This window comes from Gobio gobio (assembly GCF_949357685.1).
Source record: "Gobio gobio genome assembly, chromosome: 17".
Taxonomy (NCBI): domain Eukaryota; kingdom Metazoa; phylum Chordata; class Actinopteri; order Cypriniformes; family Gobionidae; genus Gobio; species Gobio gobio.
The window spans coordinates 52,262,665-52,275,936 of NC_137110.1; the positions used below are offsets into that span (position 1 = coordinate 52,262,665).

Below are 13,272 nucleotides of genomic sequence, written 5' to 3' on the forward strand. Positions count from 1 at the left end.
TAAACTGGTTTGATAAAAATATATTTTTAGTTAGTCAGCTTTTAGATGATCGTGTTCTTTTTACTTATGAACAATTTATGCAAGAATTTTCTTTTCCAGTCCGCCCAAGAGAATATGCCTTTGTGTTTTGTGCAATTTCCCGATTGTATCATATCTTTAGTAAAGTCTGGCCCTGAAGGTTCTTTAGACGCTCCTCTTTAAGACAACACTAACTTATTTGTTGACCAAAGTCTTTTCAATACTATGTCAAACAAAGACATTCGCTCAGTTATTAAAAGATCTCAGATTTCTTAACCTGCGTGTGAGTTTTTTTAATAACTTATTTAGTGATATAGAATGGGAAGAGTTTTGGCTTCTTCGACAAAAATTCTTCTTATCTAATAAAGTTGTTTAAGTCTCTATTAAAATTATCCATAACTGTTATCCGATAAATCATAAACCTGCTAAATTTAACAGTAGTATTTCACCCAATTGCTCTTTTTGCCTTTAATATGAAGAGACGATAAATCACTTATTTTGGGACTGTACTTATTATAAAGTCTTCTGGATTGATTTTTCAAATTTTGTTAAAAAATACTTCTGTATAACCCCAAAATTTTTTTTTTTTTGGTTATTCTTTGAATTTAGACCCTTCTCATTGTAAATGTATTATTAATTTACTGCTTTATTGTGCTAAATTTTACATTCATAAATGTAAATTTTCAAAGAAAACTCCCTCTTTTTTAAGATTTTGATATGTATGTAAACTCATTAAGAAAATCGAATAATTCTATTGCATGTAAGCTAGAGCTTCATTTGGAGCATTGTTGGTAACCCTCATTGTTTTTTTGTTCTTTGTGTACTTGTTGTTCATTTTGTGCATAATAAAAAATAAAAAAAAGAATAAATCTGAGCTAAAGTGGCCATAATGTGATAAATAATGTGTTTATGTGTTAAAGCTGCGTTTCAAACTGCCTTCTAAACTGTGGGACACTGGACCACAAAACCAGTGGTTATGAAATCATATTAATTAATATATCACATGAAATCTGAATAAATAATCTCTCCACTGATGTGTGGTCCGTTGGTGACAATATTTGGCCGAGATATAAAGGATGCAAAAAGTCTAAATATTGAGAAAATCTCCTTTAAAGTTGTCCAAATGAAGTCCTTAGCCATGCATATTACTAATAATAATACATTTATGATATATTTACTATAGAAATATCCTCATGGAACATGATCTTAATATCCTAATGATTTATGGCATGAAATAAAAATTTATAATTTTGACCTATATTACCTACCAAACACACACACACACACACGTTTGTTTTTGTGAAATGTGAGGACTTTCCATACGCGTAATGGTTTTTATACCGTACAAACCGTATTTTCTATCCCCTTACACTGCCCCTAAACCTACCCATCACACACACACACCCTGCCCCTAAACCTACCCATCACACACACACACACACACACACTGCCCCTAAACCTACCCATCACACACACACACCCTGCCCCTAAACCTACCCATCACACACACACACACACACACACACACTGCCCCTAAACCTACCCATCACACACACACACCCTGCCCCTAAACCTACCCATCACACACACACACTGACCCTAAACCTACCCATCACACACACACACACTGCCCCTAAACCTACCCACACTGTGTGTGTGTGAGAGTGTCTGTGTGTGTGTGAGAGTGTCTGTGTGTGTGTGTCTGTGTCTGTGTCTGTGTCTGTGTCTGTGTGTGTGTGTGTGTGTGTGTGTGTGTGTGTGTGTGTGTGTGTGTGTGTGTGTGTGTGTGTGTGTGTGTGTGTGTGTGTGTGTGTGTGTGTGTGTGTGTGTGTGTGTGTGTGTGTGTGTGTGTGTGTGTGTGTGTGTGTGTGTGTGTGTGTGTGTGTGTGTGTGTGTGTGTGTTTACATTGATGTTAAAATTATATTGTCAGATTAGTGGCATTAATTTTTACGATTCACCATGGCAACAGCACCAACAAAAAGACGTTTGCATACTTCCGGGTCAATACACAAGTTTAATTCTTAATTATTTTAATTAAGTTTAATTTTCATGTTATCCAAAAGGCAAACAAAGAATGTGGCAGCAGCTAAAAAAAGTAAAAACATAATTCAATCAGATAAAGCTTTAAGCATAAAATGTTCATGGGTGTTGGTTTAATGACTTTACAAACATTTGACATATTAAATAAATGTCATTCAGTGCCCAAGCAGCAGCTTTTCCCACAGAGACCCGTCTCACAGACTATGATGATGTGTTTTAATGCTCATCAATATCACAAATCCTGCAAAGTTTGTTTAATGTATGTACATTTATAACACTAATACTTTGTATTATATTACTTTTGCATCAAATTACAAAACTCAAGTTCCCGCTGCTGTGAGTGTTTCTAATACAGCGTCTGTGGGAGTGATGGCGAAAATTAACATCTTTCTCTCTTTTCAGTTATTAATCTCACTTTAATTTTTCCCTTTTTGAAAGTTGTGAAATCACTATTGTGGAGTTTTTCTTTGGCTATTTGAGCAAAAATATATATTTGATGTATTCTCTCATTCACCGCTATAAAAGTTAACCCTATGACGACTTCAGCTTCAGAAACCCAGAAATATGAAAAGAGTCTGTGATCTTTCACATAATGAAATGTTCTCTGATCCCACCGGTTACATTTATTAATGACATTAAACAATTTACTTCAACTCAGGCCAAACTCCAGCAGCACTGACAGATGAAGAGGAGATGAGGAAGAATATTCACACCCAACAGGAAAAAGATGAAAGTATTTGTAGGAAATAAAGATGACCATAAAATTGTAAATAAATGTATTTAACAGCTGTGCTGGTGCTTATGGCATATCTCAGACTAACATCTGGCAGCATCTTCCATTCCATACAATAATCTGTTTTCAGAAAGTGTGATGATGGGAATATGAGTGTCATAAATGCGTCCAAACACTGGAAATCCTGAAGGAAACTCTAATAATTAGGAAACTTCTAGAGGATCATCAAGTGAAGGTCAGGATCCTGTAGAAAAGCACATGCACGCGTCCTCATGATGAAAAGATGAGCAATGAATGAATGTTCCTGCAAAGAATGCTTTTCTTACTTTGTATTTTTGTCAAGTGGCAGATAATTTCATTTGTTTTAAGTAAACTTTGCTTACTTTAGATATATTTTTTTTATATTTATACTTGAAATACGACCAAAATACTCAGTAAGAAAAGCATTTGTGGCGTTTGAATGAATGAATGAAGTATTTTAACACTGCTGGTGCTTTAAAAAGGGGAGGAGCCTGAAATAAACTCTGGGTTTACCAAAGAAAACCTGCTTCTGACCAGGTTAGGTTCACAGAGTGAGAGTTACCATGGTAACTGACTCTGAGTATAAGTTACTCTCTTTCAGAAACCGGCTTAACTTACCCCGCTTTCTCAGGTTTGACATATCTCCCATTCTGAAACAGAAAACCCAGAGTTTCCCTTAATTCAGGGTTAACATACTCAGAGTTTTCACTTAACCTCCTTTCTCAAACACTTTCAGAAGTTGTAGCGATGCTTTCTTTTCCCAGAAAGAATTTGAAACACATAAATGGTCTCATTAAATCATTTTTTTAATAGAATTTAAATAGATTTTACACACTTGAAGCGATATCATATCGCATTATTTAACAAGGCATTGCATATCGTATTTTTCTTCAATATTGCACACTTTCTTGACACTACTGGCAACATTTTCATAATAATATGTAATATTTTATAGGAACATTGATGTGTAATGTCTTTCTCGGTTCACTCGAGTCTCCAGAATGCCGGATAAACATGATTTCAGTCTAAAGACGACGTGTATGAAATCAAAACACTCTTATTCTGATTAGAAACCCCATAACTTTTCCGTTGATATGACATGCATTCTGTGTCCGAATTCATTATTTTTCTAAAAAATAATTTTCCATATATCAAATCAATCTGCAATATTTTCTCTATAAGAAACCCTTTACATTTGTTTGAAAATTGACTTTGAGTTGTGTTTGAAAGACCAAAAGTGTCAGGTCAGCACAAAACTGCAATAAAAAGGCTAATATTCTCAGGAAAATATTTAATCAAATAGATTGCCTTGATTTTAAAAGTGTGTAAGTATTTTTTACTCAATATGGAATATAACTGTTCATTTCTGTTCTGTTAGTTAGTAACTAATGGTATCATTCTCAGTTAAAAAAAAAAAAATGTAATAGAATTGAAATAGATTTTACACACTTGCAATATCGTATCGTATATTTCTTCAATATCGCACAGCCCTACTGCATAGTGTCATAAAATACCCTCAAAATTCTAAATAATAATCAAAAAATATATTACTTTTGTTTTCCTGGGGGGACAAAAGTTACATTTGAAGGCTTCGGTCAGTTTGATGGCGAGTGTGACCTCACACACTTCAGTAAAGATGTTCAGAACAGTGGAAGAACTGAAGCTTTCACTGATGCCAGTTACTCTAATCTGACTAGTTTCCCAGTAGTGAGTAATCGAACGCGTTACCATTTCCAAACCAGTAATCAGATTAACCCTTAACCGTCCCTCAGGGTTTACCTTTGAGGCCCTCGGGCTCAGATAGACCCCAAACTTTTACAGAGCGACTGCATAAGGAAATATACATTTTTTACATGGAAAACTATACATAATTTTTTTAATTTACTTCTCAACTATACATTTATGCTGTGTTTTTGTGGGTATTTGGTAGTTTTTTTTACCTATTTACTGCACAAATACTTAACTATGTCATAAATTTATGAAAAAAACACTTGAAAGATGATCTTAAATAAATATAAATAGTTTATGGACATTGCTCTGTGTGTTAGGGATAGAATAGAATTGTGGAAAAACTTTAGGAATTATAGTTAAAGAGAAAGAGTGCAATGAGCACATTATCCACTAGAGGTCCAGAGGGAAGTTATGCAGAAGTTAAGCTGCCTTTCATCTTTCTTTTATTTGCCCTTTTCCCTCTCTTTCTCATGATTGTTCCATTTGTGCTCTAGTATTTGTCCTTCATTTATGTATGGACTTTTTTCAGATTTATGCCAGTTTCTATAAAAATGCTCTCTGTTGCAGTCACACTCTGTCTGTCTGTCTGTCTGTCTGTCTGTCTGTCTGTCTGTCTGTCTGTCTGTGTGTGTGTGTGTGTGTGTGTGTGTGTGTGTGTGTGTGTGTGTGTGTGTGTGTGTGTGTGTGTGTGTGTGTGTGTGTGTGTGTGTGTGTGTGTGTGTGTGTGTGTGTGTGTGTGTGTGTGTGTGTGTGTGTGTGTGTGTGTGTGTGTGTGTGTGTGTGTGTGTGTGTGTGTGTGTGTGTGTGTGTGTGTGTGTGTGTGTGTGTGACAAAGTTCGTTCCACTTTGTGCTTATGCTCTAGGACCAGATCTTGATATAAATGTAGACATTTTCAGATTTATACTGGATTTAGTTGATATTTTTTTACAAACAGTGCATTTTTTACATTTTCCCATTCATTGCCAAAATCAAAAAAATGCTCCAGACACTCTCTGTGTGAGTGTGAGTGTGTGTGTGTGTGTGTGTGTGTGTGTGTGTGTGTGTGTGTTCCATGTTGCATTTGTGCTCTAGTATTAGTCCTTCATTTATGTATGAAAATCTTTCAGATTTATGCCAGTTTTGTTTATTTTATTTGCCAATTTCAATAAAAATACTCTCTGTTGCAGTCACACACGTACATACGTGTGTGTGTGTGTGTGTGTGTGTGTGCGTGTGTGTGTGTGTAACACAAAGTAGAACGAACTCTAGGACCAGACCTTGATATAAATGTAGACATTTTCAGATTTATACTGGATTTAGTAAAAAAAAAAAAATTGACAAAAAAAGTGAAAAACATTTTTTTACACTTTCCTATTCATTTTCAATGTGGGTCAATCTGACCCCGAGGGACTTAAACGGTAAACATTTTTTACACACCTTTAGAACAACCAAATCAAGCCCAGATTGTTTTGTGCATGTTTAGATTATTTAGGAAAGTCCCAGAGTCTCATGGCCCCGAGATGAAGGGAACACTTTTTAAAAATGGAGGAAAAGTCAAATGGGTCAGCTGGAGCCCAAGGGACGATTAAGGGTTAAAGTAACTTTTTACTATTTTAAGTTACTATTTTAGTCATTTTCCTTAGTAAAAATATACATTGTTGCTTTCTTCTTGCGTCTCGGGGAGAGTATTTATATTAAGTGAAGTCAAGAAAGATGGTCTTTATTCAATTTTTTATTAAAAACATGTTTTTTTTTTCAGGAAATATTTTTTAATTTCAACTTAATGTCAGGAGATACATTGTTGACATTACTGTTAAAAATGCACTTCCAATAAAGTGAGTGATGGCAAAAACTGTTGTCATTTCTATGTTGAGGTGGCAGGGCTGTTGTTGGCAGATGCTGAATAAAGTAACTTGTAATCTAACTTAGTTAATTTTAAAAAAATCAAGTAATCTGTAAAGTAACAGTTACTTTTTAAAAGAGTAATCAAGTAAGTTAGTGACCCTTATATTCTCTCACACACACACCATACTTTAAAACAAGCATTTTCTGCTTCAAAAGTGTGTTTTACAAGAAAAAGCATTTTTACTGCTTATACATCATCTACCCGAAGAAACACCCAGATCTGCCGAGTCAGTTCCTGTGACACACACACACACACAGACACACGCACACACACGCGCACACACACGCACACACACGCCTCTCTCTCGTCTGAATGTTAGTTTATTTGAACATAACTACACATGTAACTCATCGCTAACTGATTCCCGTTCCTTCTGTGATTTTAATACTAAAATATTGTAAATAAATATTTACATTCAGTATGAATAAGATGTTTCAATGCAGTCGTTTTTATTTCAGCTCATAATAATAATAATAATCCAGAGATGCAAACTCAAGTAAACCCAAACAATGCTTTTCAATGGAGAAGGAAAGAAAAGCACAGTGTGTGTGTGTGTGGCGGCGTTGTTCAGGAAGTTTCCCGCCACGGACAATGGAGATGTGGATGAGATTATATAATCCTACAAAATATAAATAAATAAATAGAATGTATTTCACCCCATCATCGCACACATTCACGTCTGGATCCGACAGTCAAAGCACAGATGATGATGGTCCTGGGTCAGTTTGTTCCCGTCCTAAGTGTTTACAGTCTAATCGTAATAAAATAAGTTAGAATATTACTAAGAGTTCTTAAGCGCTGGTGAAGTCTCGTTAAAACTAGATTAGCTCCTCCCCTTCGCCCTGGTGTTTGCCGATGTCAAACCTCGAGCCGCCCGCGTCCCGTCAGCCTCTAATGTAGACGCTTGAATGTGCGGGACAGAGAACGAGTTTCCCCCCCGATGGGAAAGAAGAGCAGAAGAGCGAGAGGAACCTTCACTTCTCTGCGACGGCTGCAGCCATGGGCGTCCTCATGGTTCCTCTCGCAGTGATGGCCAGCTCCTCGATCTCCGAGTTCAGGCGTCGGATCACCCACTCCATCGCCTCACGACCCTGAGGACGGACAACGGTCACAGCTTTGAATAATAATAATATTAATAATCTCAAATATGAAATCTAAACGTCATTGGTTGAAACGAACGCTGGAGATGTCATTATATTTAAACGATACGATCTTATGTATGTGCGTTGATCAGTGTTAAAAGAAAATAAATGTATAAATTAGATCGTTTGATTTATGCGCTCGCCTGTCGATCTCTTAATGTCTTGTACAGGTCAGGATGGGCAAGTGGCGGATGCTCGGCAAGGTTTGATGGTTCTTCAGCAGTTTTATAAGCAAATTTCACGTCTAATCCTCTCTTTATTAACTCCTTTTGTGCGTGTTGAGTGAGATTCAACTCCTGTATTAATTTTGTTCCTCTATGGCACCACATTTGCTGGTTTCGCGTCAGTTTGGGTCGCGCACTGCCACCTAGCGGTGAACTTCGGAACAGCCGTATATACTGAAATGAGCTAAATCTTGATATCGTACCGTTTGAAATAAAATACATACCGGTATTTTCCCAGTACCGGGATAGAGACAGAGCGACACACGTCATAATCTGAAGACCACGCCCACTGGGGGGGGGGGGCAATCGAACGCTCTCCATTGAGTTTGCATTGCGTGAAGCGACATCCTTGTCTTTTCGGACTTATAATAAAAAACAGAACAATGTCTTAAAGCGGATATGTGACAAAGTGTACAGCAAACAAGCTAAACAAAACCCACAACCAAAAACCCAGAAGTTTCTATAAGCTATTGACCCAAAAAACGAGTGTTTAAGGACAAAAAAGTGGATTGAGACACGTTATATTACACTGAGAACTACACACACTAGAGGAGAACGTCATCAGAGACAGGAAATATAACATGTAAAACTGACATTTGGATATTTGACTTAACAGTGACAACATATTTTCTGCACACACACACACACACACACACACACACACACACACACTGAGACACACTGAGTGTCGGGATCCCAAAATGTCCCCATTCTTCTGCTGAAGCGTCACGTTTTACTGCCTTTATACACTTTTGTCTCCTTAAACGGTCGTTTTTTTGGGTCGACAGCTTATAAGCTTATTTCTGTGTTGTTTAGCTTGTTTGCTGTACACTTTTTCACATATCTGCTTTTAGACATTGTGTTTTTTATTATAAGTCCGAAAAGACAAGGATGTCGCTTCACGTAATGCAAAGTCAATGGAGAGCGTTCGATTGTCCCCCCCCCCAGTGGGCGTGGTCTTCAGATTATGACGCGTGTCGCTCTGTCTCTATCCTGGTACTGGGAAAATACCGGTATGTATTTTATTTCAAACGGTACGATATCAAGATTTAGCTCATTTCAGTATATACGGCTGTTCCGAAGTTCACCGCTAGGTGGCAGTGCGCGACCCAAACTGACGCGAAACCAGCAAATGTGGTGCCATAGAGGAACAAAATTAATACAGGAGTTGAATCTCACTCAACACGCACAAAAGGAGTTAATAAAGAGAGGATTAGACGTGAAATTTGCTTATAAAACTGCTGAAGAACCATCAAACCTTGCCGAGCATCCGCCACTTGCCCATCCTGACCTGTACAAGACATTAAGAGATCGACAGGCGAGCGCATAAATCAAACGATCTAATTTATACATTTATTTTCTTTTAACACTGATCAACGCACATACATAAGATCGTATCGTTTAAATATAATGAATTCTCCAGCGTTCGTTTCAACCAATGACGTTTAGATTTCATAATATTTGAACGCATACGATTGCACGAAGACATAACCAATTGTGTTTATGTGACGACTCACTAAAGATGGACATTTGAAATAAGTTTGTGTGTATTTGACTAAGGAAAAACAGCTTAATTTGGAATGCGCGAGCTCTTTAGGCTTGTGTGTTTGTTGTTGGTATGAGCACAAAGAAAACTCTCTCTTAGCTCTTATCCCCATGTATGACGGAATGCTATAAAATCGCTCGCATGTTCAAATTGGCGAGATTTAAAAAGACGTGGGCAGTGATTTTCGTCAGCTGTCCCGAAACGAAAGCATAAGTTTTGAATCGGAGCGCGCAGATGCTTTTATAGTGCATGTGCGATGTCTTTTGAAGCTAGAAGCACTTTGCTCATTTTGAGAGCTAGAGAAGGGTTATTGCTGAAATTACTGCACAAGAAAGTTTCCAAATGACTGATTTGATAATCTTTGTTGATTCATTTAATAATAAACATTTGCGTTAATTTCCCGCTTTATAAACCTCAAACCTGCGAGAGTGAGTAAAATTATGCGCAATATCCGCGCCAAAATTCAGACCCTGTGTGGTATCGATTTAATATCAGTACTTCGGTATTAGATTGTGGTATTCGGTATTAGATTGTGGTATTCGGTATTAGATTGTGGTATTGAGCCATCCCTACCTCACACAATCAATGTTGTAACACATCTGAGATGATCTGACAGATCCCAGGGGCCGATACCATGAAGCCGGTTTAGCTGGCTAGCCAGATATGTTTAAGCTTAGTTTGTGCCAATCCTGGGTTTTAGGTACCATTAAAGAGGTTTGGCTTTTAGCATCTCCATAGTATCCTAATCCTCAACAATCAGATCCCAGCTCTACAGTCGTTATTCAGACAGAGTGAATCGCAAACAAGAACAAATGTAGGCGGGGCTTGATTGTGTCTGTGGGGAATTGATTGGATGGTTGTGGTTTGCTATTGGCTGCTCTCGTGTGAGTGACAGGTGGCCCCGCCCCTCGCGTCTGGTGAAGTGTGTTTGGTTTTGCTGACCTTTCCTGCATTGGCGGAGATGGTGGAGGCCATGAGCCCCTCCAGATAACTGCTCAGACTCACGCCCTTCACTGAGATGATGGCCTCCTGGGTGAGCATCGTCCTGTAGGAAAGGGCAAAGTTAAATCAACTAAATATATTTTTGTTCAATAATATTTTTTATTTTATTTTTTGGTGTTTTGGGATAATTTTTTGATTTATTATTAATATTTATGACCCATTTTTTCCCATTGAATATAATAGAACATTACGTCCCCTTGGAATTATAAGGTTCTATCTGACATTTTTGTCAAAATGGAGTTATCACATATTCTTATTCTGTGAAACTTCTTCTGTTTTTTTTTTTTTTAATAAAGTTTTTTGGAACTATTTATGTAAAAAAAATAAAAAAGGTTCTTTCTACACAGTCAAATGGAAAGCAAAAAACTTTAAAGCTCAGTATCTTCAAACCAGTCAGAATGCAGATAAAACCTTATAATTCCAAGGTGGCGATTTATATATAAATATATATTAGGGCTGTCAAAAGATTAATCGTGATTAATCGCATCCAAAATAAAAGTTTGTGTTTACATAATATATGTGTGTGTACCCTGTTAATTATTATTTATATTTATATTTATATATATATATATATATATATATATATATATATATATATATATATATATATATATATATATATATATATATACATACACACAAGCATGTATATATTTAAGAAAAAAAATTATATTTTTATATATATAAAACATTTATATTTATATATATATATATATTATAGATTATTATACAGTATATACATGCAAATATTTCTTAAATATATACATGAATGTGTGTGTATTTATATATAAATAATAATGAACAGAGTACACACACATATATTATGTAAACACAAACTTTTATTTTGGATGCGATTAATCTTTTGACAGCCCTAATATATATATAATTTTTCTTTTTATTATTAAAGCTGTATTTCATTTCAGAGTCAAGCCTAGGCCTCATGAAAGCAATTTTTTAATGAGCTCGGTGGACACATTGAGCATTTTTATCACACAATAGCACATTTTTACCACTATAGTGGATTTACAGCTCTCTGTAGAAAGGCTTGTGAATTCTAGTGATTTTTGCATATATTTGCCTATTCTTTTCAGGTTGTTGATTTTAATATATTATAACAGATTCTCAAAGACTATTTTTGTCAAGTGTTTAGTTTGTTTGGTTGGGTTTAAATGGTCATTTGAAGTGACAGTTTTACTTTATAATACAGTCAAACCTGAACATTGCATTAGAAAGAGAACAGATTTTGTTACCCATTGTTTTATTTGATTCATTGATTTTATTTCACATTGATGGCTTACAGTCTCATGCTTTCATTTATTTATTTCTTACATTGATGAATAATTGCTTTTATTTCACACATTTCCCAAAATTAGCTTTTGGAATGACACGCGTTAATTTTTGTGTGCTGTGTTTTTGTGTGTGAGTTGTTTGTCTGTTTTGCACTCTTGATGTTTTCCTTTTTTTCTGCATTCTGGCTGATTTGTAGATTGTATGCACATAAAAACTCTGTATTTTCATATTTTTGCCAATTTCCCATTCATTTCCTATGGGGGTCATTTTTGACCCGATCATTTTTTTTTACGACCACTTAGACTTTTCAAATCCTGTCCCCATTTTTTTGGGTGTTCATAAACCAAGTACCAATAAAGTCACCAAGTTTCGGACCATTCCGATGAAGCTACGATTTTTGGGTCAAACGCTTCGGGTCATTTTTGACCCAAAGTACCCCAGAGGGTTAATGGGATGGCATTAAAGCTCATGAGTGTGTGAAGCGGCGGCACAACACTTCTGGTGATATAGTGTATGATTGGAATGACATTGGGGAGAGTAAATGATCATTTAAATTGCAGCAATGCTAGTATTAGCAAACTGGTGAGTAGCTGGCATTAGTCCAATGGCAGAAGAGAGAGAGGGAATCTTACTTCTCCGGGTCCTCTGGGTGCGGCCGGTACGTCAGCCGCTCGTCCACAGACACCATGTTAGTGAAAGTGATCTACAGTGAGAAAATCAGGCAGATGATGGGCATGACACATCTACAGAATAAGACAACACACAACACACACCCTCCCAGAATGCACCTCTGTTACTCAGACTGGCCTAGTCTCATTCCAGATCCCATTCACACAAACTCAACTGTTATATAAAGGACATGAATGTGTGAGCAAAGACATGCAGGAAGTGCTGACCAACTAAGAAGAGTTACATCACCGAGTGTTTAAAGGGATAGTTCACCCAAAAATAAAAATTAGCCCATGATTTACACACCCTCAAGTCATCCGAGGTGTGTGTGAGATTCTTCTCTCAGACGAATAAAATCTGAGTTATATTACACAAGTCCAGGCTAATCCAAGCGTTAGAATTGGATTCATAGTTGCTCTGTTTTTGAATAAAAAGTGCATCTATCCATCATATAACTGCTCCAGCGGCTCTGGGGTGTTAATAAAGGCCTTCTGAAGCGAATCAACGCGTTTGTGGAAGAAAAATATCCATATTTAAAACTTTATCAAGTAAACTTTCGGCCTCCGCCTTCCCTGTTCAGTTTCTGGAGAAAGTGTGTAAAGTTCTCCTGCGGATGGAAAGACTAACGCTCAGCTCCGCTCGTCATGACGTCACACACACATCTGGAGTTTCACTTTCAACATTCAACACTTTTACACAGAAGGCGGAGGCCGAAAGTTTACTTGATAAAGTTTTAAATATGGATATTTTTCTTCCACAAGCACGTGGATTCGCTTCAGAAGGCCTTTATTAACACCCCAGAGCCGCTGGAGCAGTTATATGACGGATAGATGCACTTTTTATTAACAGAGCAACTATGAATCAAATTCTAATGCTTGGATTAGCCTGGACTTGTGTAATGTAACTCAGATTTTATTTGTCTGACAGAAGAATGTCACACACACCTCGGATGAGTTGAGGGAGAGGAAA

General features: G+C 36.7%; 1 protein-coding gene across 1 annotated transcript in view; it reads right to left on the reverse strand.

Moving 5' to 3' along the window:
* Nucleotides 1-6,238: 6,238 nt before the first annotated feature.
* The window catches only part of prelid3b (PRELI domain containing 3), a 21,400-nt gene continuing 14,366 nt past the window's right edge, over nt 6,239-13,272 (reverse strand). Inside the window, exons 4-6 of the mRNA XM_079841280.1 lie at nt 12,267-12,337; nt 10,285-10,387; nt 6,239-7,521 (exon numbers count right to left, since the gene is read on the reverse strand). Coding sequence (XP_079697406.1) covers nt 7,405-7,521; nt 10,285-10,387; nt 12,267-12,337 — 291 coding nt within the window. The 3' untranslated portion in view covers nt 6,239-7,404. The remainder of the gene's footprint in view (nt 7,522-10,284; nt 10,388-12,266; nt 12,338-13,272) is intronic.